The sequence below is a fragment of the Lygodium microphyllum genome, chromosome 17 (assembly GCF_053477565.2).
Source record: "Lygodium microphyllum isolate KBCC chromosome 17, Lygodium_microphyllum_v1.1.10, whole genome shotgun sequence".
Classification (NCBI taxonomy): domain Eukaryota; kingdom Viridiplantae; phylum Streptophyta; class Polypodiopsida; order Schizaeales; family Lygodiaceae; genus Lygodium; species Lygodium microphyllum.
The window spans coordinates 140,945,803-140,972,442 of NC_141151.1; the positions used below are offsets into that span (position 1 = coordinate 140,945,803).

Sequence of the window (26,640 nt, forward strand, 5' to 3'; positions counted from 1 at the left end):
TAGTAGAGGAGATTGTGAAATCTTAGTCGTACTCCATCCAATAGCAATACAAGTTAATGAAATACTACAAGGGGGGCTAGTTTTGGGGTCAACATGGTATCCAATATCCAAGACTATTATGGTAATAAGTACATTTGAGTATATCTTCATTTATTAATTGTTGTAATTAAGTGTTTGATCAAGTTGCATCACCCTCTCGAAGAAGGCTAGTTTCATGTCTACATTTATGCCAAAAACTTTGATAATACTTTGGCTACAAGTAGGGGCAACTAGTTGATGGGTGGATCCCATCAAGTTGCCGCCAACTTCAACCCAAAGAAACCTTCTACCCCAGCAGCAACTCATGAGTTGCCTTCAAAGTTGTGCAAAAAGAAGGATGAAAAGTGCAAAGCGACTCAAAGCAAAGATCGCTCTAAAATTCATTGCTTTACTTGCCATCAGATAGGGCACTTCCATGGTGATAGGAGAACGTCCTCAAAATAAGAAAATGAAGTCTACTTCTTGTCTCAACAGCCTGTAGATGCTATCTCATGCTGTTGATTGGTCTTCTCCTACCCTTGGCAGCCTCAGAAGGTCCTCTAGTGGCTGCAAATCAAACCAAATGCCTCTCCTCTCTCTCTCTTTCAGACTGAATTTATAAAAATGCCTCACTCCAACCTCTAAAGACGTTTTTCAGTCTTGCATGGGTATTTTTGACAAGTGGCAGCCTTCCCAAATGATTTTTCCAATATTTTTCATAATTAAATATGAAATTTTAGTCTTTAAATACTAAAAATTAATCTAATAATTATTTTGATGCCCTGAAAAATAATCTGATTGGCTAATAATTAAATTGGATAGGTAACTTCCATTCCCGAGTGTCTATGTGCCATCTTTGACCATCAAATTGGCATTAGGTACCATTAAACGCCACTTCTCTAGTGTCACCAACTGACACTTATGACCAAATGGATAACCTAGGCCAACAACTAGCATCAAATACCACCAAGTACCTGTGCGGCATAACTTATGACAACTTTTGCCTTTGACATCCCGTGATTTTCTCGAGTCTTAGGCTCGTCAATTTACTCTAACCCCAATTACACCTCACATATGCAACATTTACTTGACCATGTGATTAAAAATTAATCCACATATTAAGTGAGGTTTCAAAAATACATGTCCTCATGACAACCCTCCCCCTTGAAATCCTTGCAATTGTTCTCGATTGCACTGCCAAATGCATCAAAAGCAAAGTACTACATTGAAATTTTCCATAGGACATCATAGTCGACACAACACTGCGCACTGTTGTTCAATCATTCCATATGCCCAACATATGCTGAAAATTACCAACCAACATAACATAGCATAAGACTCACAAAGAATCTCAAAAACATTGCCAGATTATCATGTGACATGTCCATTTCTCATTAGCTCAACTCATCTGGCAAAACCAACCCATAGCATAGCATAAACCATGGCTAAAACATCAATGGCATCATAACATATGTTGTTGTCCATGAAACTAGATGTAAACCATTGAAAATTGATCACTTACTTATCTGAGAACTGATCACAAACTGTTACAAAAGTGACCCCCAAACTAATCACAAACTCATTCTAAAAATTGACTAACAATCAATGCAAAAACCGATACACAACTTATCCAAAAAGTGACACGGCTCTCAAGCTGATCAAAAACTAAGCTAAATATCATTGAATATTAATGATCGTATGCTGAAAACCAACATTCGATAATCGGCCCCTGACGATCATTCATTGATGCTACACCAAGCATAACCAATGTCATACCAAGCGTAACTGATTATACACCGAGCATAATAGATGCAAATGTATAATTTCAAAGCTGCAATGAAAAACACGCTGATCTGCATACATCTCACAGTAACAAGTACACTCAGCAATGACCTCATGGCAAACATACTGTCAATGCAGTATCTTGGAGAGATACTAAATATATCGGAGATCCACTACATACGAGAGTTGTCCATAACTGGAGGAGTGGAAGTGCTACCTCCCCCTTGCGTATCAGGTAATACTCCTGACCCTTCCTCTGCTAAACCTGACGGAGCCCGAACTAAAGTCGGCTCTAACTGAAAGGCATCTAGGTAAATCTGTAATAACTAAGGATGGTCTGCCACGTCATCCTCTTTCATCTATTTGGCATCCATTGGTGAATAATTCTGAAATATCACCAAGTATCTCCTGGAAACTTTACCTTTGACCTTTCTTTCCTTATGTGCCAAAAACTTCTCAGGTACCAAAATCTCATCTAGCTCCTCAACCTCAGCTTGAATTTCAACAGACATATCCTCTAGCACATCACCATGAAAAGGTCTAAGCAAGCTCACATGAAAGACATTGTGTATCTGCCAGTGTAGAGGCAATTTCAGCCTATCGCATGCATTACTGATTCTCTCCAACACTTGAAATGGCCCATAGTATCTCATAGACAGCTTTGGATACAATCACTCTTTGCCCTTCATCTTTTTCAACCATGCCTTTTCAAATCGCAACAATACATAATCGCTCTCTTCCAAGTGCAAAGCACACCTATGACAATCAACTGCTCTCTTTTGCTTATCTTGTGATCTTTGAAGAGCATATTTAACCTGTCGCAGGGCGTGCGACAGGTCCACAGACGACAGGCGACTGCAATTGACATGGGCCGGTGGGTGTGACAGACAACAGCTGATGAGGACCAATGGGCAGCGAACAGCGCATAACGGGGCAGCAGTCGCATGACAGTGGTACGTGGCGGGTAGGCGCAGGCGACGTCCCGTCGGCGACTTACATGGAGTCAACGAACCTATCACACGTTTTTTTTTTTCAAAATCGTTTTTATTTTAACAGAAAAAAAATTCAACTTCTACCCCCTTTCCTGACGAGGTTTCGCACGCCAAGCACTAAAGGCCAAATCTGTGCTAACTTGGCCCGAAAATTTGGGGCTTTTCTCGAATTTGGGGATTCTGATGCAAAGCAAGGACATCTGTCTCAAAATTGCATGAATTTTGTGACATTTTGTCCCCGACATTTGGGGCTTTTCATGTACATGCGAAAATTTGGCTGAAATTTACCCATTTTCTCAACATTGATGCACATTGGACCCCGTGCAATTTGCAGCTTTTGCCGTTTGGGTAAAATATGTGCAGCATTTGGTCATTTTATGTACATGCAGGTTGAATTCCACACAATTTTGGACATCAACACTTGGTAAAATTTGGGGGTTTTGATGAAATTTCTCTATTTTGGAAAAATTGGCATGTTCTATACATGACAGAGAAAATGCAAATTTGTGCTTGATCTTTTGATCACAAAATTTTGGGGCTTTTGACCGTTCGTGTCAAATTTTCTGCCCGTGGGTACATGTACAACAGAAATTGCAGCTGAAATTTTGGGATTTCTCATGTAATGTGATGCATATGCGCTTGGAACCGCTGTAATCAGTTGTGCTATGCTGTAGCACATGGTTTGGTGCTTCTGAAAATTTATTTACAGATCTGAAATTTGTGCTTCTATGTGGTCATTTATTGTTGGTTGGTATTTGTTTATACCTTGGTCACTTGGATGACAGTTTTAGGCCTGCATCTGCTAGTTTTTTTGTCACATTTGGGCTGAAAATCATTGCTGGCAGCAATGACAGCAGTAATCTGATGCACATAAAGAAGCTTGAAGGCGCACATAACTTTGCAATTTGGCAAAAGCAGTGCTACAATATACTGTTGCACAAGAAGCAAGCAAAGCCAATCAAAACCAAAGGGGCAAAGCCCGCGGACATGGAATAGGATGATTGGCATGAGTTAAATGAGCTTGCATGCTCAACCATAGAGCTATCGATTTCTGATGCCTTGATGTTTAATATTGAAGGTTTGGATTCTGCATATGCTATATGGACTAGACTGGAAGAACTGTATGCACAAAAGAGTAGTGCAAGCAAAGTGTATTGGCTGAAAAAGCTTATGCATTTTCGTATGAAAGAGGGTACAGCAATGTCTACCCACTTGAGTGAGTTTAACTCCATTTTTAGTCAGCTGGTTGCCTTGAAGTTCATGATTGACGAGGAATTTAAGGCTACTTTCTTGCTTTGCACTCTACCAGAGAGTTGAGATACATTCAGGACTGCTATGAGCAATTCTAATGTGATCCTTTTGAATGCTAATGTAGAGAGTGCTCTACTTATGGAAGAGATGAATCGGCAGAACAATGCATCCAGTAAGTCTTCCAGTGCTTTGCATACTAGGGACAGATCACAACAAAAGGGAAAATATGATAGCAAGGGACGCATTAAATCACGTGGCAAAGATATTGAATGTCATCACTGTGGCAACAAGGGTCACTTTAAATGTGACTGCTACAAATGGAAGAAAGAGAAAGGAAAAGGCAAAAAGACAAATGATAGCAAGGAAGAGAAGAAGGACAGTTAGCCTAAGAAGAGCAGTGTAAAAACTAAAGAGGTGAATGTAGTCACTCATGACAGTGATAGTGGGAGTGATGCACTCTTTGTCTCTTCACACTTTGGTGCACATGCTTTACTTGCAGATACAGATGATGACATGCATACCTGGATTCTCGATCCAGGTGCTTCCTTTCATGTCACCCCTCATAGTGAGTGGTTCTCCGCCTATACAAGGGGTAGACATGGTGTTGTCCATCTTGGAGACAACTATGCATGTGACATTTCAAGTATTGGCAGTGTGCAATTACAGTTTCAACATGGCTTTGTCTTTATACTTCAACATGTACGGCATGTACCTCAACTCAAGAAGAGCTTGATTAGCACAGGGCAGCTAGATGATGATGGTTTTCATGCCACCTTTGGTGATGGAAAATGGAAGATCTATAAGGGATCTAGGGTTATTGCTAGAGGTTGCAAGAGTGATACTTTGTATCCACTTCATGTATCTAGTGTGCGTGACCATGTTGTTGCCGTGACTGAGTGGCCAAGAGTTTCTTTGTGGCATGGCCGGTTGGGACACATGAGTCAAACAGAAATGAAAGTGCTTTCTCGTTTTGATTACTTGCCTTGTCTTTGTTATGCTGATTTTGAGCATTGTGATCGTTGTATTTATGGCAAACATGCACAAACGTCTCACAAAAAGTCTCTTTCTTTGGAATCTCTCCTCTAGAGTTAGTACATTCGGCGGTATGTCAAATGCCAAGATTATCTTTAGGGGAAAATAAATATTTTGTCACCTTTGTCGATGATGCTACACGAAAGGTATGGGTTTACCCTATTTGTAGCAAGGATGAAGTACTTGACAAGTTTTAAATTTTCTTGGCATTGGCTGAAAATCAGAACAGATAAGTATCTTCGCTTTGACAATGGTGGGGAATATGTGTCCAAGGCCTTTCAAGCATTTTGTAACAACAAAGGGATAAAGAGGGAGCTCACTACCCCTCATAATCCGCCCCAAAATCGAGTTGCAGAGCGTATGAATCGAACCATACAAGATAAGATCCATACGATGTTGTCTCATGCTGCATTACCTAACAGTTTTTGGGCAGAGGCTGTTATGACAACTGTTCACTTAATTAATCGGTCACCAAACAAGTCTTTTTGGGGGACGGGGCGCGGGGGGGGGGGGGGGGGGGGGGGGGAGCAGGCGTTCCCCAAGAAGCGTGGTCGGACAAGCCACCTTCATATGCTTATCTGAAAGTGTTTGGTTGCGAGACTTTCGTGCACATTCGTAAAGAAAAACGTAGCAAACTTGAGCCAAAGTCCTGTAAATGCATTTTCCTAGGATATGGTGACGAGGGTGAAATTGGGTATAGACAATGGGATACCGAGAAAAGGAAAGTAATACGCAGCAATAACGTTATCTTCCGGGAAGATCACATGCACAAACAGCTCGAAAAGACTGAGGAGGTCCGTACGGTTGTATTCTTTTGGACAGCAAAATGTGCCCGCTGTACAGAGTAAATATCTGTTGTAAATGAACCTGTAAATGCAAAAAATGATGCTGGAAATGATCAGCCAGCTATTCATGAAAATGAGCCACTACATATACAGGAACAACCAAGACAGCATGCTGAAAATGAAAAGTTGCAAGAACAGCCAGCAAACAATGACCATTGGGTTAGGAGATCGTCTAGGCCTACTAGACAACCTAACAGATTTGTTCCAAGTGCAAATAATGTGGCTGATTATGTTATGTTGACAGACTGTGGTGAACCGTCTTGCTTCAAGGAAGCAATGGACAGACAGGATAGCAAAAAATGGTATAAAGCCATGTTGTCAAAGATGGAATCTCATGAAAAAAATGGCACTTGGAACTTGGTGCAGTTGCCTAAAGGCTAGAAACCCTTCCATGCAAATGGGTTTACAAGATAAAGGTCACTTCTGGTTTCTCACCAAAGTACAAAGCAAGATTGGTTGCAAAGGGATACAAGCAGAAGCATGGAATTGACTTTGATGAGATTTTCTCTCCTATAGTCAAGATGACTACATTGGGAACCATTTTGGGCTTGGTTGCAGTTGAGGATATGAAGCTCATACAGATGCATGTAAAGACTGTGTTTTTACGTGGTGATCTGCATAAAAACATATATATGCAACAGCCTAAAGGGTTTGTTGAACAAGGGAAAGAAAAGATGGTATGTAAACTCAAAAGGAGTTTGTACGGGCTGAAACAAGCACCAAGAGAATGGTATCATAAGTTTGATACATTCATACACTCCCAAGGCTTTCATAGAAGTCAAGTGGATCACTGCTTGTACACCAAGAAGACAGCAGATGGCAGCCTGATTATCTTGGTTTTGTATGTTGATGACATGTTGATTGCTAGCAGGGATACTCATGCCTTGGATTCATTGAAGTAAAGTCTGTTGGGATATAAAGGCCCGGTAACCTCCGTGTATAGCACATGCACATTGTACATGTAAATGCACCTTTTACGTACCCCGAGTATAAATACATTTTATTCTTTGTGTACCAACACATTTTTTGGTTGGTACATTCTCATCGTCTCGTGCTTTCACTCTGCTCACACTCTTTCAAGCCGTCACACTCACTCGTTCACTCCTGCTCGAGCAGCATCCCTATCACTTCCAACAACTGGTGTTAGAGCCAAAGGTCCCACACGCTTCCCAAAATTGACAAGTCTGGTCTGACCTGACAAGAGCTGGGCGCAGCTGTCAAGTTGACGTGAAGGACCAGGCAGAACCAGGATCAATGGAGGTGCTAAGTGTGTAGCTGACGACAGGCAACAAAAACGTGATAGCTGGGCTAACTGCAGACGAGCGTCGAACTGCAAACAAGCGTTGACTGCACGACAGTCAGGTGACTTCTCCGTGCGGTGTGCGACTGGGAACCAGGCGACTGGCAAGCAACCTCTGCGCGCAATAGGCAAGTGACGTGACGTGATGGGGGTCAACGCTGGCAGGCGACCTCTACGGGCGGTTCGCGACTAGACAAGCGGGCAACGTCTGAGGGTAACGTGATGTGACGGGGGTCAAGGAACCACCCCTCCCCAAGTCATTTCCTTTGTTTTTTCTTTAAATCAAATGTTTCTCTAATCCCCTCATTACCACTTGCCAATGACGGGAGTTCACACGCCATAAGCACAGATCACAGATCTACGAGGATTCCAGCCAAAAATTTAGGGCTTTTTCCAAATTTGACATAATTCATACCTCAATGACTTTTGAGTCAAAAATTGCAGACATTGAGAGCGGTGACCTCAATTAATTTGGGGATTTTTCCAAATTAGTCAAAATTTTGCCCCTTTGAGCAAAATTTCTTGACATTAGATCCCAGAAATTTAGGGCTTTTCATGTATTGGCAAAGCTTTACTCAGCCAGGTCAGATTGACTGACATTCATGCAATTTTGGACTTGAAATTTTAGGGATTTGCGCAGAATTGTGGTAAATTTCTGCATCTTTTGCCCGTGCAGTGGCTGGTTAATGTACAAACAGCAGAGATTTATTTCTAGTTGAAGGAAAACAGCAGGGTATTTTGTTTGTTCAGCTTGTGCTTCCGCAGATTAGTGCATTTACTCTTGTATTCGTGATAAAATGGCTGCAACTTCTTCAAGTTTAGACATCAAGAGTTTGATGGAGATTAAACGGTTTGATGGTCATGGATTTGATCTTTGGAAAGACCAAATGCAAGGCATTTTGTTCCAGAAGGATTGTGAGGATGCTTTGCAGGAAGATAAACCCACATTAATGTCTCATGCAGATTGGGCCAAACTGAATAAAAAGGTTGCGGCTTGCATAAAGATGGATGTCACTAATGACATTCTGACAGACATTAAGGGTTTAGACACAAGTTATGCAATATGGGAGAAGCTGAAAACTACTTATGACATCACCACACCTGTTAATCAAGTGCATTTAATGCACAAGTTGGTGAATATGCAACTGGACTCAGCTGAGCACTTGAGTGCATTTATAGGGATTCTAAACCAGCTCAAAGATGCAAACTTGGACTTTGATGATAAGTTGAGGGCGATCTTTTTTATCTTTTTGAGAAAGAAGAATGCAAGAGATAAAAAGGAGGAGGAACAAAAGACAAATGCATTGGAGACAACCAAAGGCAAAGAGAAGGCCAATGTGGCCTCAAGCGTGGTCATAGAAGAGCTTTCAAATACAGAGGCTGATGTATTATGTGCAGTTGATTAAGATGCCCTTGTTTGTCACATGCAAGATATGCAGATTACCAAGGCTGATGTGATTGATGCACTCTTGTCAGTTGATGATGGTATCACTCAGACTTGGATTGTAGACTTTGGTACCTCTTTCCATGTAACTCCTTGCTTGGAGTGTTTTGCTATGTTCAATGCAGGCAGTTATGGAAAGGTGTATCTTGGAAATAACCATGCTTGTAGCATTGATGGGATTGGCACAGTACACTTGTCTTTAGACAATGGTCAAAAGCTTGTGTTGAAAGATGTCAGATATGTGCCTGGCATTAAAAAGAGTTTACTATCTCTTGGTCAGCTTGACTTGCATGGCTACACCACACTGTTTGGTGGTGGTTTGTGGAAAGTGAAAAAGGGTTTCATGCTGATTGCAAAAGGAACCAAGAAGGGCACTTTGTATTGTTTGCACTGTAAAGCCTTCAATGGCAAGTTTCTTGCAGTTGCTGAAATTTACAGCCAGTTGAAGTTATGGCATAAGAGATTAGGCCACATGAGCCAAAAAGAACTTGATGTCCTTACCTCTCTGAAGAGGGTTGATGGAAAAGGCTCTAAACTTGATTTTTGTAATGAGTGTCAGTTTGGAAAGCAAATTAAAAATTTCTTCTACTTTGGTGTCTCACGTAAGTCCAATGTCTTGGACTTCATGCATTCTGATGTATGTAGTATGCCCATGAAATCGATGGGTGGTGCTGCATATTTTGTCTCCTTTATTGATGATTGTTCCAAGAAGATTTGGGTGTATTTGCTGAAAAAGAAAAGTGAAGCGTTTGCTGTTTTTAAAACTTTTCATGCATTTGTGACCATTCAGACAGGTAGAAACCTAAAATTTTTGAGAACTGATAATGGAGGTGAGTTCACATCGAATGAATTCAAGTCCTTTTGTGACTTTCATGGTATTAAGAGGGAGCTTACAGCTCCTTACAGCCCTTCTTCATATGGGGTGGCTGAAAGATATAACAGGACTTTATGTGAAAGAGTGCGGTGCATGCTATCCACTGCTAATCTCCCTCATGCATTTTGGGGAGAGGCACTCAAAACCGCGGTTCACATTTGCAACCGCTCTCCAAACAGGTCCTTAAATAATGGCATCCCTAAGGAGGTTTGGTCTGGCAAATCGGCCTCATATGACCATTTACGCATATTTGGCTGTGATGCTTTTGTGCATGTTAGGGATGAGCTGAGGAACAAACTTGACCCAAAATCCACCAAAGGCATCTTCATGGGCTATGATGATGAGGGTGAATTTGGCTACATAGTGTGGTTACCTCAGTCCAAGAAAATTATTCGCAGCCATAATGTTGTGTTCAATGAGGCAAAATTGCTGAAAGCCACTTTAGCCTCTAATGAAGATCTGAAAAAGGTGAAGTTTCAGAGTTTGCAGCCACCTATTACTTCTGAAAATGAGCCTCAAGGTGCTGTACCACAGGCTGAAACTGATGATCAGCCGGTTATCTTTGAGCCAGATGATGATGGACAGCAAATAGAAGCACAAGGAGGTCATGGACAGCAAGATAGGCTTGCTGATTATGAAAATGCAGGTGCTGGAAATGAAAATGAAGGTGCTGTACAGCATGAACAGCATGCTGAAAATGGCTTACAGCAGCCAATAAATGCTGAAAATAATATACCTCCAAATGTAGACCCAATTCGTGAAAATGTTGATTATTGGGTAAGCAGGTCTACACGCGTAAGAAGGCAACCACATAGGTTTGACCCCTCCTTGCATTATGTGATGCTTACAGATGAGGGTGAGCCTCTTACATACAAAGAGGATAAGTCATGTGAGTTCAGCAGTAAGTGGGAGCTAGCTATGCAGGAAGAGATTAAATCTCTATATGCAAATGATACTTGGGATCTTGTGTCACTACCCAAGGGAAGGAAGCCACTTCCAAACAAATGGGTGTACAACGTCAAGACAATTGATGGGAAACCCAAGTACAAGGCAAGGCTAGTTGCCAAAGATTATGCACAAAAGAAAGGGATTGACTTCCAAGAGGTCTTCTCACCTGTTGTGAAGATAACCACTTTACGTGTGCTTTTTGCTCTTACTGTTGTTTTGGATTTAGAGCTGTATCAAATGAATGTAAAAACAGCTTTCTTGCATGGTGACATTGATGAGGAAATCTACATGAAACAGCCCGAGGGCTTTGTAGTTCCTGGAAAAGAGCAAATGGTGTGTAAACTAAAACGCAGCCTATATGGGCTGAAGCAAGTACCACGGCAGTGGTACAAAAAGTTTGACACTTTTATGCTATCTCATGAGTTTACACGCAGCCATGCAAATCATTGCTTGTACATGAAAAAGGATATAGATGGCAGCCCCATCATACTTGTTTTGTATGTGGATGATATGTTACTAGCTGGAAAAAGAAAGAGTAACTTGGATGCTCTCAAAAATCAGCTGAAATCAGCTTTCTCCATGAAAGATTTGGGACATACAGAGCATATTTTGGGCATGAGGATTCATAGAGATAGAATGCAGAAATTGTTGTTTTTATCTCAAGAAAAGTACATTGGAAAGGTACGGGAGAGGTTTAACATGGCTGAAGCTAAGCCTTTTGGGGTACCCTTACCTCCTTATCTCAAGCTTAGCAAAGCCAACAGCCCGAAAGATGACATGGAAGCAAATGCTATGAAGGGAGTTCCTTATGCATCAGCTTGTGGCTCTCTTATGTATGCTATGGTTGCTATTCGTCCAGACATTGCTCATGCAGTGGGAGTTGTTAGCAGGTTTATGTCAAATCCTGGCAAAGCACATTGGGAGACTATCAAGTGTATTCTTTGATACCTTAAGGGTACACAAAGAAAAAGTATTTGCTATGGGCAGGGTGCACTTAGTTTGCAGGGTTATTGTGATGCAGACATGGCAGGTGACTTAGACACTCGTAGGTCCACCAACGGGTATGTCTTTACAGTTGCTGGTGGGGTTGTTTCTTGGTGTTCTAGGTTGCAGAATATTGTTGCACTCAGTACCACTAAAGCTGAATACATATCAGCTACTGAAGCTTCTAAGGAAGCTATATGGTTGAGCAGACTTGTAGATGATCTCGGCATGTCTATGGGTACTGCAGTTTTGGGATGTGATAGCCAGAGTACTGTGTATCTGGCTAAGAATGCCATGTATCATTCACGCACAAAGCATATAGATGTGCGATATCACTTCATCAAACAGATTCTCGAAGATGGTCAAATCATATTGACCAAATTTAAAACACAAGATAACGCTGCAAATGTTCTCACTAAAGGTCTAAGCAAAGCTCAGCATGAGCATTGCATTCGACTAGTGGGAGTTGGTTAGCTAGAGGTTCATTTCGGACCTTTAAGTGGGAGGTTGTTGGAATATAAAGGCCTGGTAACCTCCGTGTATAGCACACGCACATTGTACATGCGAACGCACCTTTTACATGTCCTAAGTATAAATACATTTTATTCTTTGTGTACCAACAGATTTTTTGGTTGGTACACTCTCATTGTCTCGTGCTTTCACTCTGCTCACACTCTTTCAAGCCATCACATTCACTCGTTCACTCCTGCTCCTCACTGCATCCCTATCGCTTCCAACAAAGTTTTCATGGCAGCTTTGACATAAAGGATCTTGGTGATGCAAATCACATTCTTGGCATGCGAATACTCAGAGATAGATCAAAAGGCTTACTCTATCTATCTCAGCAGGAGTATATCTCCAAAGTTTTGCAGTGTTTCAATATGGAGGGGAGGGGGGGGGGGGGACAATTGGGGTTCCATTGCCTCCATATGTGAAACTTAGTGCAGAGGACAGCCCTACATGTGATGATGAGAAGGCTGAAATGGCCAAGATACCATATGCTTAAACTGTTAGCAGTTTCATGTATGCTATGGTTGCTACACATCCTGACATTGCCTTTGCAGTGGGAGTGGTTAGCAAATACATGGCAAACCCTAGAAGAAGCATTGGGATGTAGTGAAAGATATTATAAGATACCTCAAAGGCACAAAGAAGTTGTGCATCTGCTTTGGAAAGCAGAAAGCATCTGTCATTGGCTTTACGGATGCAAACTATGCTGGTCATGCGGACTGCAAGAAGTCCACTTCTGGATATGTGTTTACTTTCATAGGAGGAGCAGTCTCTTGGATCTCCAGGCTACAAAAGTGTGTTGCATTGTCTACTACAAAGGCAGAGTATGTGGCTGCCACTGAGGCATGCAAGGAGGCTTTATGGCTTTCACGTCTAGTGAAAGAGCTTGGCATCTCAGAGTTACTTGTTCTCCATTGCGATAGTCAGAGTGCTATCATGCGAGCACAAAATCTTGTCTTTCATGCAAAGACAAAACACATAAAAGTGAAGTACCACTTCATTAGAGATATACTTGACAGCAAGAGCATTGAGCTTATCAAAGTGCATACAAATGATAACCCTCCAGACCTTCTCACAAAGGGTCTTCCAACAGAGTGGTTTGCTCATTGTCAAACAAATAATGGAAGTTGGATTCAGGAATATTGCCTTTAGGTGGGAGATTGTTGGGAATAAAGGCCTTGTATCTTTAAATGTGCTCGGGTGTGAACACACCCTTAGCACTTGTACTTACATATATATATCTATATAAAAACCTAAAGAGACACTATCGTCATTGTACTTACAAACGTACTCACTCTCGACTTTGCTCTATCTCACTCTCTCTGTCTCTCACTGTGCGTAACGACTATCTATCCCGATCTCCGTGCCTAACCCGTCACTACATCAAACTCGTAGAAGGTACGAAATCTAGGCTGTGAGATAATGGGTTGGATAAAATCGGAATATTTGACGGGCAACTTGTTCAAAAAGAACATGACCTAATCGTCATCTGACTTCAAAGAGCTAGTAGTGGCAAACTCAGCTAGTAATCGCCGATATTCGGACAACTTGACTTTCAGATTATCCCCTTCCTTAATGGAAAACTCCTAGAGCTCAAAGTCAACGTTTATACGTTGAGTACGATCTCTCGCCGCATAGCAATCAATGAGACGGCTCCAACATTCAGATGCAAGAGGAAAATGTTGTAACTAGGAGTGAAACTCAAGAAGCAAACCCTACATTAGCTTGACAATGGCTGTGGCGTTGCGAGCTCGCCATTGATGGATGTAATCAGAATGGGCAAGGTGAGGATCAAGCATAGGTACAAGACCAACAACAAGGTCCCAAAGACCCTGAGACTCAAGCACTTGCTACATATAGTTCAACCAAGTAGTGAAATTCGACCAATTGAAATGAGAGTCGTCCATGAAGGCATTCTTGGCCAAGGCAACAGGAGTGGTTGTGCTCGGATAAGGTGGATATGTTGGATACTATGGGGAAAAAGAATACACTTGGAAATGGATCCTAGAGTGCCCACCAATATACAAGAAGTGGGCACAGTGGATCTAAATGTGTACATGGGATGACTGGGCATGGGCATTGTCACCGCATGAGGGCCCCATGGTGGAGGGATAGAGACACATTGAGCTTGGTGTGTGTGTAGTTGAGGGTAGTGAGAGGGATGCCCATCACACTTGTCCCAATCAAAAAAGATATGCCTACATGAGGAAAGGAAGAGGGAATTGTGTTAGAGGGTGACATTCCCCATAACGAAGCCCCGTAGTGCAAAATGGCTTGTGGAAAAGGGTAGATTACAGTGTTAAGAGATGAAATGCAAAACACCGTGATATAAAGTGGTAGGAAAGTGTGAATACAAAATAGAAAATGAGAATGCGGAGTGGAGATAAAAGGTCCACCTTTCAATGTGGTAGAAGAGGATGTGGAATATAAGCCGAGGTTTTGAAATGAATGTGATATGGCTTCAAGAGAAGAGAGTGGGATGGAAGGGAGAGAAGAAGAGTAATTGACTTGCTCAAAGGAAACAGAAGATGTAGGTATACCTAATGATGAATGTCTACTTCTTGAGCCCCCTCTATTAAGATTTACATACATTTGACCATCCGGATCCTACACACCAAAGGCAAAATAGGAGAGGGTTTTGATGCGAACGACCCAAAAGGGTTGTATGAACCTGACACGGGACCTAGCCAATATGATGAAGATGGATCGCCAATTGTCCCAAATGTCGTATGTTCTCCATGATCGTAAAGGTGGTCAACCTCACCAATTCGTCCAGAAGGAGTAGCAAAACTAGAAGAAGAGATGTCTTCAGCACTGTATTTGTTGTGTAAGTACTCCTCAAACTCCTCCTCTATGAGGTTGAAATCTGGAATATCTGGCATGGGTGTAAACATAGAGGATAATGGTGAGGGTGAATATGGAGTGTCATCTTCCTCAAGGAGTCCATAATGCCTCCTCAGGGCCTCTAGTGACCAAGAGACCTGATAAGACATCAAGGGGTCATGGGAAGAAGGTGTCTGTGACATTGTGATTCAATTACGCCTCATGCAAAGACTAGCACTCCACAATATCCGCAAGCTACTCTTTATCAAAGCACCAACTCTAATATCATGTAAAGAAGTGCGTGGGAGGCACCGCTAGAGTTTGCACTGAGGAAATACAAAGTGTACGACCACAACAGAAACACAACAAGATAAACACAAACACAGAAAGCAAAACTCAAACCCTAAACACAAAACTCAAAACTCAAATATAGAAACTCAAACACAAACAGAAGAAGGGATAGAAAGAACACAACTCTGAAGTGAATGAATGCTGTAAATGAATGTAAGAGTATACAGTGTGCCCAAGGGCAAAGCTATGTGTCGGAGAGTGACGTCCACCAAAGACAGATCCCCAAGTCTATGACCACTAGTCGAAGAGTAGGACGGAGAGGATGCAGCAAACGCAAGTGTTAGGAGGGCCTTGAGCACCAAATGCAAACAGCACAAGTGTAGAAGAGGGCTGGCAGTTGTCGCCTAGTGTGGAGGAGCTGCCACTTGATGCTGATTGGACACCAAACACAAGCTGAAGAGGGCTGACGTATGTAGTGTATGTTGTCGCCAAGTTGTGACAGCTCCAAATGCAAGCAAAGGAGGGTCAGAAAACTATCGCCAATACTGATGGAGGAGTGGTAGATGCAAAGAACGATGTGGCAGCAGTCGCTAGGGTTGGACAGCCATATGTGTGTGGCCTAATGGCTGAAATCTGCACTCAAGGGTGAGAAACCTACACAGACGAGGTTAAGACTGATGGGGACAGCCTATCTATTTATAGATGAGGATGGTGTTAGAGATTGTCATCCCCTGGATAGGCACTTTTCTCAGTTAGGGTCTGTACATATGCAGTTTTCCAGCTAGGCAGTCACTTGAGAGAGTTCCGGTGTGCGCAGCAGGTTTGCCGCATCAGCAATGCCACGTTAGCAGTGCCACATCATCAGCAGCCACACACGATGCAGTCGTACTACTGTACAATCGGCCAGTCTTTCTGCACAATTAAATGCAGCCGACCTAATTATTTCTTGGCATTTTATTCGGGCTATAAATAGCCTGCCACCAGCACCCTCTCGGTCTTGCAATTGCAGATTTATATACGGACTGCACCCATGTACATATCTACATTCCTTTGTATTCAGCATACTTTATACAACAGATCTTCATGTTCTTCTATCGCTTTCTCTCTCTCTTCTCTCCATGTTCACTCTACTCTCTCAATCTTGGTCCCACACTTCCGCACCACTGCACTCTGACATTGTATCAAAGCAATGAAGACAGCCTGACTAAGTGAAGAACCCATCTGCAGAGGAGATTTCAGTGTGACACAAGGCTGCCTTTCCAGCATTCGAGTGCAAGCGGGAGGGCTGCACATCGGAACAAGGCTGAGGCGAGCGTCAACGTGCGGGAAAGGATCAAAGTTGGTGAAGTTACTGTTGTTTGCTGCTGTTCCGAGAGGAGGAAGGCTGAGTTTTTGGCCTTCAAAAGCTGATTTTTACCTTTTCATTGCCTCCGGCAGGTAAAGAAGGAGCGGGACAAGCGAACCATAGCCCTAGCACGCTATATTTTCACATTCAGAGGGGGCTGTTTTTGTGTTTTGTGTAGGCATTGTAGGTGAAGATGTCTTTTAAGGCCAAGACAGAGTTTCAGGCGATCATGGACCCGAAAGGTGCCCGTCCTACTGGCTCTTCCATCAGATCAAAAGCTTGATGGCGAGAACTACCGCATATGGCAGGTCATGATGGTTACAATATTGGAGTCCTATGATTTGGCGAAGCTTGTTACGGAGGCTATCCATCGTCCTTCTTTGCGTGACAAGTCGAGACTCTCTTCCAGTGAGAAGGTGGAGTTGGCAAAGGCTCAAGCACATTGGGATAAACTCAATGCTCGTATTCACTCATTTTTATTTCTCTCATGTACTACTGCTGTTATCTCTCTTATCGAGCATTTGACGGTGGCTCGAGAGATATGGCTAAAGTTGGATCAGATGTATAATCGGATGACTATCATGAGACAAGTCTCTTTGGAAGTGCGGATGTGGACTATCAGTGTCAAGAAGTCATCATCCATGCTAGAGTATATCAACAAGCTAAGGCATCTTCAAATGCAAGTTCAAAACGCAGAGAAGGTGATCACTTCTCCAGACATAGCTATAACTCTCCTTTCACAGTTACCGCCTAGCTTCAGTGGTTTTTATTCTGCCTTGATTGCTTCAGGGCGGTCTGAGACTCTCCAATGGGGAAGAGTTGGTTCCTATGGTCTTGGACCAAGAAAAGCCACTGAAAGGAACCAATGCTTCGAAATCTAAAGCCTTGGTTGGTCAATCCTCTCAAAAGGAGTCTACTTGTCACATTTGCCGCAAAACAGGTCACTGGAAGAAGGATTGCCATGACAAGGAGAACAAGGTGAAGGAGAAGGAGGAGGAGGAGGAGAAATCTTCAAACGACTCCAGAGCGGTGGCTGCTCCCTCATCAGTTGCTTTCCTCCATTTAGAGGTGATTTAGGATTCAACCCTAACGACTTCTGATATTGCATTGACGGCCCCATTCACTCAAGAGTGGATTGTTGACAGTGGTGCCTCCCGGCACATGACTCCTTCAGCAAGTGTTGCTCATTTGCGGCCTTCCCATGGTCAGATTCTCATTGGTGATAGTTTGTCTATTCCTATTCAAGGATGGGGCAACATGCATCTTATTCTAGATGGACGTGGTGGTGCCCATGCATCAGAGGTATTTTATGTGCCGGCTTTGGGGTATCATCTTCTCTTGGTACACAAGATTTGTGCCCTCGGTCTTTGGTCGAATTTGATGTGGATTCTTTTCAAATTCTTTTCAAGCATCGAGACAAGTTCTTTCTTCAGGTTATGAGGAGAATGGAGTCTACAAGTTGCAATCTTCTTCTACCTTGACTTCTCTTCTTTTTACCTCTCAAACTCAATCCGACCTTTGGCATGCTCGGTTAGGCCACCTCAATTATGATTACCTTCAAAAGGCGGTGAGTCAACAGCTTTGTGTATCCTGCATCCGTGGGAAGCAGACTCGTGACGTTGTTCCCAGCAAGGCTTCAAGGTGGTCTTCAGCACCTTGGAACTTGTTTCTACTCATCTTTGTGGACCGATGAGAACGGAGTCCCTTAGATGGAGCTTGTATTTCATGCTAATTGTGGATGATTACATCAGGATGACATGGGCCTATTTCTTGAAGCTAAAGTCAGAGATCTTCTCTCACTTTACGGATTGGTTGCTCTTTGAAGAGAAACAATCGGACCGAAAGCTAAAGTCCTTACGATCGGATAAGGACGGAGAATTTGTTTCTAATGAGTTTGCTCATTTTTGTGCAGATCATGGTATTCACCAAGAGTTTGTAAATACCGACACCCCTCACGAGAGTGACATCTTGGATGCGGAAAAATCGCAGTGTGATCGAGATGCCAAGTGGCAGATACTATGATGGAGCATCATCAGACACCTCAGTCTCTATGGGCTGAGGCTATGCCTACTGCAGTCCACATCCTTAATCATTCCCCTACTTTCCATGTTGTTGGTATGACTCCTTATGAGGCATACTTTGGGTCAAAACCAGATGTTTCTTATTTCAGGGTCTTTGGGTGTGATGCCTATGTTCACATCCCGAAGACATAGCGTGACAATTTTGAAGTGGCTTCCAAAGGGCAAGTGTTTGTGGGCTATAGCTCGTAGTCTCAAGGCTACCAATTATATGACTCTGTTAAGCAGGATGTCTACATGAGCCATGACGTTCGGTTTATGGAGGTTTCAGCCCCAGAAGGGGATGAGAACCACCTTGCTCTTGGAGATCTCGGTGATAGCTGGGCCCCAACGACTGTTTCTATGGAGCTTGTGTCTCTTGAGGACCCTTCTTCGGATGAGGAGCCTAGTTCCCAATCACCGGATTCATCTATTGCTCCTACGTTGTCGATGGACCTTCTAGAAACTTCAACAGATGGAGAGCGTCGAGGAGAGATTGAGCCTCCTCCTCGTTGGGCCCGTGACACGCTCCGAGATTCAGGGATCGAGGAGGTCCTTGAGAAGTGGCAACACACGATGGACCGCACAAGCCACCGACACCTAGCACATTCTATGGAGCTTGTTTGCTCTAACTACTATTTGATGTCCAGTGTTATGCATTATAGAGAGCCTACCTTCCTGAAAGAAGGCTTTATAGTCTGCTCATTGGCGGAAAGCGATGAAAGCCGAGTTGGAGGCTATTGAACAAAATGGCCCTTGGTACCTTGTGCCCCGTCCCTCTCATAAGAAGATAATTGGTGTCAAATGGGTCTTCAAGACCAAGTACCATAGTAATGGCTCTTTAGACAAGCACAAGGCTCGTCTTGTTGCTAAGGGTTTTGCTCAGCGCCCAAGCATTGATTTCCATGATACTTTTTTCCCACTGCTCATATAGCAACGATATGTGTTGTTCTTGCCTTGGCTAGTCATAGGAGATGGCCCCGTCCTTCAATTGGATGTGAAGTCAGATTCTTGAACGGTGATTTGAAGGAGGAGATTTATGTAGAGCAGCCCTATGGCTTTGGTTCCTCAAATGGGAAGGTTTACAGGTTGAAGAAGGCCTTGTATGGCCTGAAGCAAGCTCCACGTGCTTGGAACGAGGAGATTGATTCATTTCTCCACGCAAAGTTCGAATATCGCCCCTCTAGGGCCGATCCGCAGCTTTATGTGCACTTCCGATGGTGGTCGTGTGTTGTTTGTTTTATATGTTAATGGCTTGATTGTTACAGGTGACCATCCCCAAAAGATCGAAGGGACGAAGGCAGCCTTACATCAGAAGTTCGAGATGATGGATTTAGGACTTCTCCATTTCTTTTTGGGCAAAGAGATTTATCAAACTCAAAGGGGGATTTTCATCTCTCAACAGAGATATGTACAAGAGCTCTTGGTGACTTTTGAGATGGAGGATTGTCGACCCATTTCTACTCCTATGGATCTGAACTGGAAGGCCACTTCATACTCAGATTCTCCTTTGGCGGATGCTACCCACGACCGTCAATTGATTGGATCATTGATTTGGCTCTTCAACACACGGGTTGATCTATGTTTTGTTGTAGGTCTCTCATGAGTGCACCTTAGCAAGTGCATTGGCAAGCTGCCCAGAGGATACTACGGTTTCTAAGGGGACCTCCAACCTAGGGATTTACTATCCAGCAGGTCCAGGTGCTTCCAATCTTGTCCTTGCAGGTTGGAGTGATTCGGATTGGGCTGGCAATATGGACCATAGGCGGTCTACTACAGGCTATTGTTTTACCTTGGGTACAGGTGTTATCTCTTGGAGTAGCAAGAAGCAACCCACGGTCGCCCTATCTTCGACTGAGGCAAAGTATCGGGCCCCGTCTTCTACCACATGTGAGACTGTGTGACTTCGAAGATTGTTAGAGAAGCTTGGCTACCCCTAGACTCGTCCTACTATTCTGCGATGCAACAATAAGAGTTGCATTGCCTTGGCAACGAATCCCGTATTTCATACCTAGACGAAGCACATAGAGATCCAGTACCACTTCATTAGGGAAAAGCTTCTAGATGAGACCATCGATGTGAAGAATTGTAAGACCAAGGACAATCTTGCAAATCTATTTACGAAGGCGCTTCCCCGGGCTCTACTTCACCGACATTCCAGATCCTTGAACCTTATGCCTCATCCAAGATCTGAGAGGGGATGTTAGAGATTGTTATCCCCTAGACAAGCAATGGTTGATTTTGTTTCTTCTGAACTTGATTGAACAACCTTGTGAACTGCAATGGTTGACACTCGATCTGATACAAAGTACGGAACTGCCAATGTGAGATATTTTTCTATTAAAAAAAAAAGAACTTATGTGGCAACTAGTTTAGAAGCAAAATAACCTGGTCATCATCTGACTTGGGGGATCTAGTGGTGGCAAATTCAGCAAGTAATTGCCAATATTCAGCCATTTTGACCTTTCAGTCACAGCTTGCACACAAAGGTTGCAAGTCATCACCAAAGAAGCAAAGGGTTTTATGACAAAACAGCTAACAATGGCGGGGGACGCACAAGGAGTGGTAAGAGAGAGAGACAGCCTGCTCTAAAACCAAATGTTGCAAAATGGATGCAGAGAGAAGTAGAGAGAGCACAAAAGCAAAGCAATAGGCAGAAACTCATCAGTAAACAAGTACAATGAGTAATGATAAAGGTGAGAAAACTAGGGTGGTAATAAACACAAACCATAGACAATCCTAGGTTGCCCCTAACCCTTTTCACATCAACACTCCCTCAGGTATTCAATATTTCTAACAGAACATTCATCATCATCATCATCATCATCATCCTGGGGGAATAAGATGCCAATGTGTGTCTATTCCAAGAACAGTAGCACCGTGCCATTCAATGGCCCCATAGTCCATTGATCATCATCAAGGTTAGAAGAAACTGGTGTATATGTAGTATGCCACTCACAAAAGCATCATGGCTTGATAAGGAAACCAAAGCTGTTAGTCAACAGTACAAAAAAATTGTTGGGGCACAAAATGTACATCATCCCAACGCACAAGGTGGAATTCATCAAACACAAGTAAGGTGTACAGGATAAGTCTAGTCATTGGCTTGGCTGAAGGTTGCAATTATAGACAAGGAAATCATCTGTAAGACTACAAACAGCATTGGAATCCAGGTGAAAGGACCGTAGAAATGGCTAGCAACTTGTGGAATTTCAAGCACAGTATTTACCAAAAACAGCCACATTATCTCTAGCGGGCATGAATAACTTCACAGCATCTTTCACGATAATGATTAGCATAACTGCCGGCAAACAGGCTAACTTTAATGTGCTTTTTTAGTCCCCCAGTAGGGCACTTATGATACGTGTAACTGCCTTTTTGTTCTACTGTAGACGCACCCTCATTGTAAATGTTAAAGTACTACAGCACTACAGTGAGTAAATCTAAGAATTTGCTAATATATTTTCGCATCCATCAGGTTGCATTTATGTGGTCATGTAAAAGTTGCACTTTCTATACTCTGATTATGGAATCAAAACCAAAAAATACCATAAAACACATGATTGAGTTTCTGGTTGACTTACCTCCATAGCTAGCCACTCCTCCACCTGCACAATTGGTATGCCTTGATTTTTTTGTAGTCCACTGTGCAATGATGCCATGGCTTGGCTCCGGAGCTGCGTACAAAGAATAAATTCACAACATCACTTTGGCTGAAAGAGTCCACATACCCTAAAGAATGGTTCCACTGTCATCTACACTTTTCCACCACACAGACAAGCTGGACAAAGAAGCTTTTAAAAATCACTTTTGTGAGCAGATGCACTACCTTGGCAAAATGAGCGTGCATAAGACAAGCTTGGAGGTAAGTCGCCTCTCTCGTGAGCCGGAAAAAGGCCAAGTAGTTACCTGACCTACAAGCTCTGATGCAAATACACAATAGAGGCACAGTTTCAACTAGGACTGTCTTCTTTTATGTATTATTCCAAAACTTGTTCAATTACTTGCACTGAGACAAGGCCACACATTGCTACCAACCTTGCCACTTTCCGGGCAAACTGAACCTCTGAAGCATTTCTCATGTCTGGAGTCATTTTTGCTAAGTCAAGTGACAGTTCTGCAGGCTCCACCTATAATGAAACAAATTAGGAAATTTATGGGAAACTGGATGTGAATAGTCCAAGATCAGCCAAGTCCACGAATGTACATACCAAGTAGCCAGGATGCTTGTCCAATTTTAGAAGTGCATAATAGCCCCTAAACTCAGCTTCATTTGCACAGGGATGTCCAGCTTTCCGAAAGTCATGATACATGTGGAACAAGTCAACAGATGTCTTATTCATCTGCTCTATGTTCAGATGTGCATCAAACCCCTCACTAAAACCTTCACCTTTTTTGTATTCACAAAGCTCGTGCATGGCAAGAATATGAAATCTTATCTGGCATGCAGTGACAGTTTGATAGTTAGAATACTCATACCCCTTTCCATGACTTTTGCAGAAATTTTGCAGCAAATGATAAAATAAAACGAACCATCTGCTCATGCATGGCAACAGCTTGTTGATTGAAGATGTGCTGCATCCTGAGGTCCATACGAATAGCTCTCATCCGATCCCAAAGAAAATTATGCAAGCTAAGTAGCTCTTCATCATAGCCTCTGCTCAAGAGGTGCAGCAAATACTCCATGGTCATAAGCAGAACAGCAAGCGGCCTTATTAATGTGGAGTCTTTTCCAGCTGTTCTACTATACTGCAAGTGATTAATCAAAATAACAAACAATTAGAAATGGCAGAAGGAAAAACTGTATGCTTTATTTCCGCCAAGCTTTGAGACTATACCACACTATAATTACAAGAAATACCAAACTTAGGCTGCCACTAGCATAATTTCTATATTCATATGGCAAAATTATATCAAACTCTTTAATCAGAGATTGCAATCTTTGAGACAGAGAATCATTCTACCTTCTTGACTGCAAGATCTTTACTTGTTTGATTCCGATCCCCATCAAGCCTTTCCAACCTATCCAAATCACCTTTTCTTTCTCGTTCTTGGCGCTCAGATTCTACATATAAAATAATACAGAATGACAAGAAGATACTAAGTGCCAAGAAAAGATATTCTAGTTTGAAATTCAAAAAACACATAATATGCAAGGCAACACACTGAAAGGTAACATACAATGAAACTTTTAAACCAGTACCTGGGCACATATCAGGGCAAACACCAAGGATAGCTTCTGCAGAACGCCAATCTTTTTCAGCTAACAGGTCTGTCCCTTCCACTTCTGCTGAATTATCAACTTCTCTAGCCGTTTGCACTTCCCCACTGAACAGTTTTTTAACTTCCAAGCTTTGTTTTTTTAAACCTTGTACCGCTGTATCTTGGTTTTGAGATATAGCAGGATAATCTGAGATTATATTGAACCTACGGGCACGATCTTCCTTGGCTATCTCGTTTCTGTAAATGCCATTGCAAAATTCCCATGATATAAATAGCAGCAGGGAAGGTGAACAAAAATCACAGGCTTTATCAAGCTTAAAGTTTACTGGTACTAAACAAACAGACAAGACATCAGAAGGAACCGTACCATTTTTCTGGTTTATTCACCAAATGTATTTACTAAGAGGATTAGCTTTTCAACCTGAATTCTGGTATGAGTTCCGCAGTTCTGATGCCAACTATATTCGACACAGAGTCTACAAGGATCCTTGGTGCCTCTAATTCAATAGCTTAGACAGGTTATGTAAAGTATCAAGTACAAAAGATTTGCCTGGTTCCAGCACCACTGTGTTGTGTGAGGATCCCTCCCAAAAACGTATGAACACATCTAGCATCCTGACAAGATGAAGGTCTCTATCACTCTGATGGATGTTGAGTTCTGATGGCAGTTGCCTAAGCAAAGTATAGAAGACTGACCCAGTTACTGTTTTATAAGCTGTTTATCACCTTGTCCTCCAGTTCCTCATAACTGCATGTAGCCGATTCATTACACTCTACTGCTGTTGCAGTCATCCTTTCCGGCCATCGTCATCTTCCTCCATCAGATTTCATTATCTTTTTCCATCAGTACAGTACCCTCACTGGCATGCCATTCAGACATGCAGGGGCAGCCTGTTTGCAGCCCTGCAGCCAATTCCTTACACTCTACTGCTGTCGCAGTCATCCTTTCCAGCAATCATCATCTTACTCCATCAGATTTCATTATCTTTTGCCATTGATCTAGTACCCTCACTGGCATGGCATTCAGACATGCAAGGGCTGACTGTTCACAGCCTTGTACCCTCCCTGTTCGCAGCCTTGTATTGTTAGCAATCATGTTTGTCATGCCTTGTTATCTCCTGCCTGTGAGTCTCAGTCTCAGTCAAACAAGGACTTTAGGAGCTCTGATATATCTATCACTTGTTTTGACGGAGGAGGTAGCCATTCTAGAGCACTCAGTTTATTGCATTTCAATGCATTTTCTTCTCCAGTCAGGATTTTATGTGCATTTCCCGGGCAGTTTTTGCATTCTTCAGCCTGCCTCACCTGTTGGACATTGTCCACCCTTTCCGGGATTTTTTTGAGCATTTCTGGCATTTTTACTAGCATTAAATGCTGATCAGCCATATTTTTGGACCCAGATTTCAGATCGGCCAGTTTTTGGGATATCCGGCTATTTATAGCCATTTCAAACTTGGCAGTCAGTTATATCATCATCTTCCCTCCTTCCTTGGTAGGTGCACTCTTTGACTCCATCATCTTCCTCCATATCCGGTGCTGCCGTCATCATCAGCCTGATCTAGTGCCCTCACTAACACTATGGGCTGCATGCACGGACTGATCAGTCCTCCTTTTGTATTCAGCATTTATTCCTTGTTCTGTACAAGTTTCTTTTCTTCTTTTCTTGCAGATTGTCCCTCTCTCTTCCTATGTGTTCAAGTTCCTTCTTCCATTGCACACTCGCACATGGTATCAAAGCACGGTATCATTGTCTAAGAGAGACATGGAGCTGACTTCTCGCATATGAGACCACCCCAAACTGCCAAGCAAGCTTGCCACATCCGCATTTTGCTGAAAACACATCTTTCTACTTGAAGGCATCCACTTTTCTTGTGCCAAGTACCCGTTTTGCTGCCCACTTCCTCTCCTATTGGAGTCAACAGGTTTCCTCAGTCAAGCGACAGTCTTCTGCTGCAAATGCAGTGTTCCTTGGTTAGGCAATAGCTCTCCTCAACAAATGCACATAGTCCTTGTGCAGGCAACAATCAATCTGCCCAGGCGAACCCTCTATATCGACTTCCTTGTGATCCTATAGCCGTTTCCTTCTATTTCAAGACTATCTACCACCAAAACGTAGATTTCTTGTGGGTGTCTTGCAAGATATCAAAGATGTCTTATTACTAGTTCTTTGCTGACTCAAGAGGAGGACATCTATGTTCCTTCCTTAGAGAGACGGAGAGATTTTCGTGCTAGTTCACACGACGACCGGAGATGCCGTTTCCTTCTATTTCGAGACTAACTACCACCAAAACGTAGATTTCTTGTGGGTGTCTTGCAAGATATCAAAGATGCAGCTGAGGATAGACTGATTTGAGGTTATGCAGCATTAGGAGCCATGGAGAACCAATGCACACATATACAATTCTGGGAACCTTGGATGAAGCTATGGCATTTTGACACATTGGTTATACCAACCTCTTATACAAAGCTCCTATTTGGGGACTAAGCCTCTATCATAAGAGGAGAGCTACAACAAAGCAATCACTACTAGATAGAGGGGAGGTCTACGATGTATGGGAGCAAATGGAGAAGCCCCTAGTAAAGATGATATCCCATATAATCAAAGAGTAAACCCTCAATGCCACATGAGATAATCATGGCAAAGAGGAAGCACCACCTATTATACCTAAGATCCTTTTCTAGGCTGTGATTTTTTTGCACAAGCTTTGAAGCCTCCCAAGGCAAAGATATTCTAGACTTGCTCTAGAGTAATCTAGGCAGCTAGCACTACACAGGGTAACCAATGCACACATATACAAAAACAAAGTAATCACTACCAGATAGAGGGGAGGTCTACAATGTATGGGAGCAAATGGAGAGGTCCCTAGTGAAGATGATGTCCCATATAATCAAGAGTAAGCCCTCAATGCCACATGAGATAG

At 42.7% G+C, this 26,640-nt stretch overlaps 1 protein-coding gene across 1 annotated transcript in view; it reads right to left on the bottom strand.

The window, feature by feature from the left end:
• Positions 1–26,640, bottom strand: part of SAC3B (SAC3/GANP/Nin1/mts3/eIF-3 p25 family) — a 104,392-nt gene that overhangs the window by 46,235 nt on the left and 31,517 nt on the right. The window contains exons 2-8 of the mRNA XM_087698030.1: positions 23,700–23,956; positions 23,461–23,561; positions 23,030–23,245; positions 22,708–22,935; positions 22,535–22,626; positions 22,326–22,419; positions 22,081–22,173 (exon numbers count right to left, since the gene is read on the bottom strand). Of these exons, the coding sequence (XP_087554156.1) occupies positions 22,081–22,173; positions 22,326–22,419; positions 22,535–22,626; positions 22,708–22,935; positions 23,030–23,245; positions 23,461–23,561; positions 23,700–23,956 (1,081 nt within the window). The remainder of the gene's footprint in view (positions 1–22,080; positions 22,174–22,325; positions 22,420–22,534; positions 22,627–22,707; positions 22,936–23,029; positions 23,246–23,460; positions 23,562–23,699; positions 23,957–26,640) is intronic.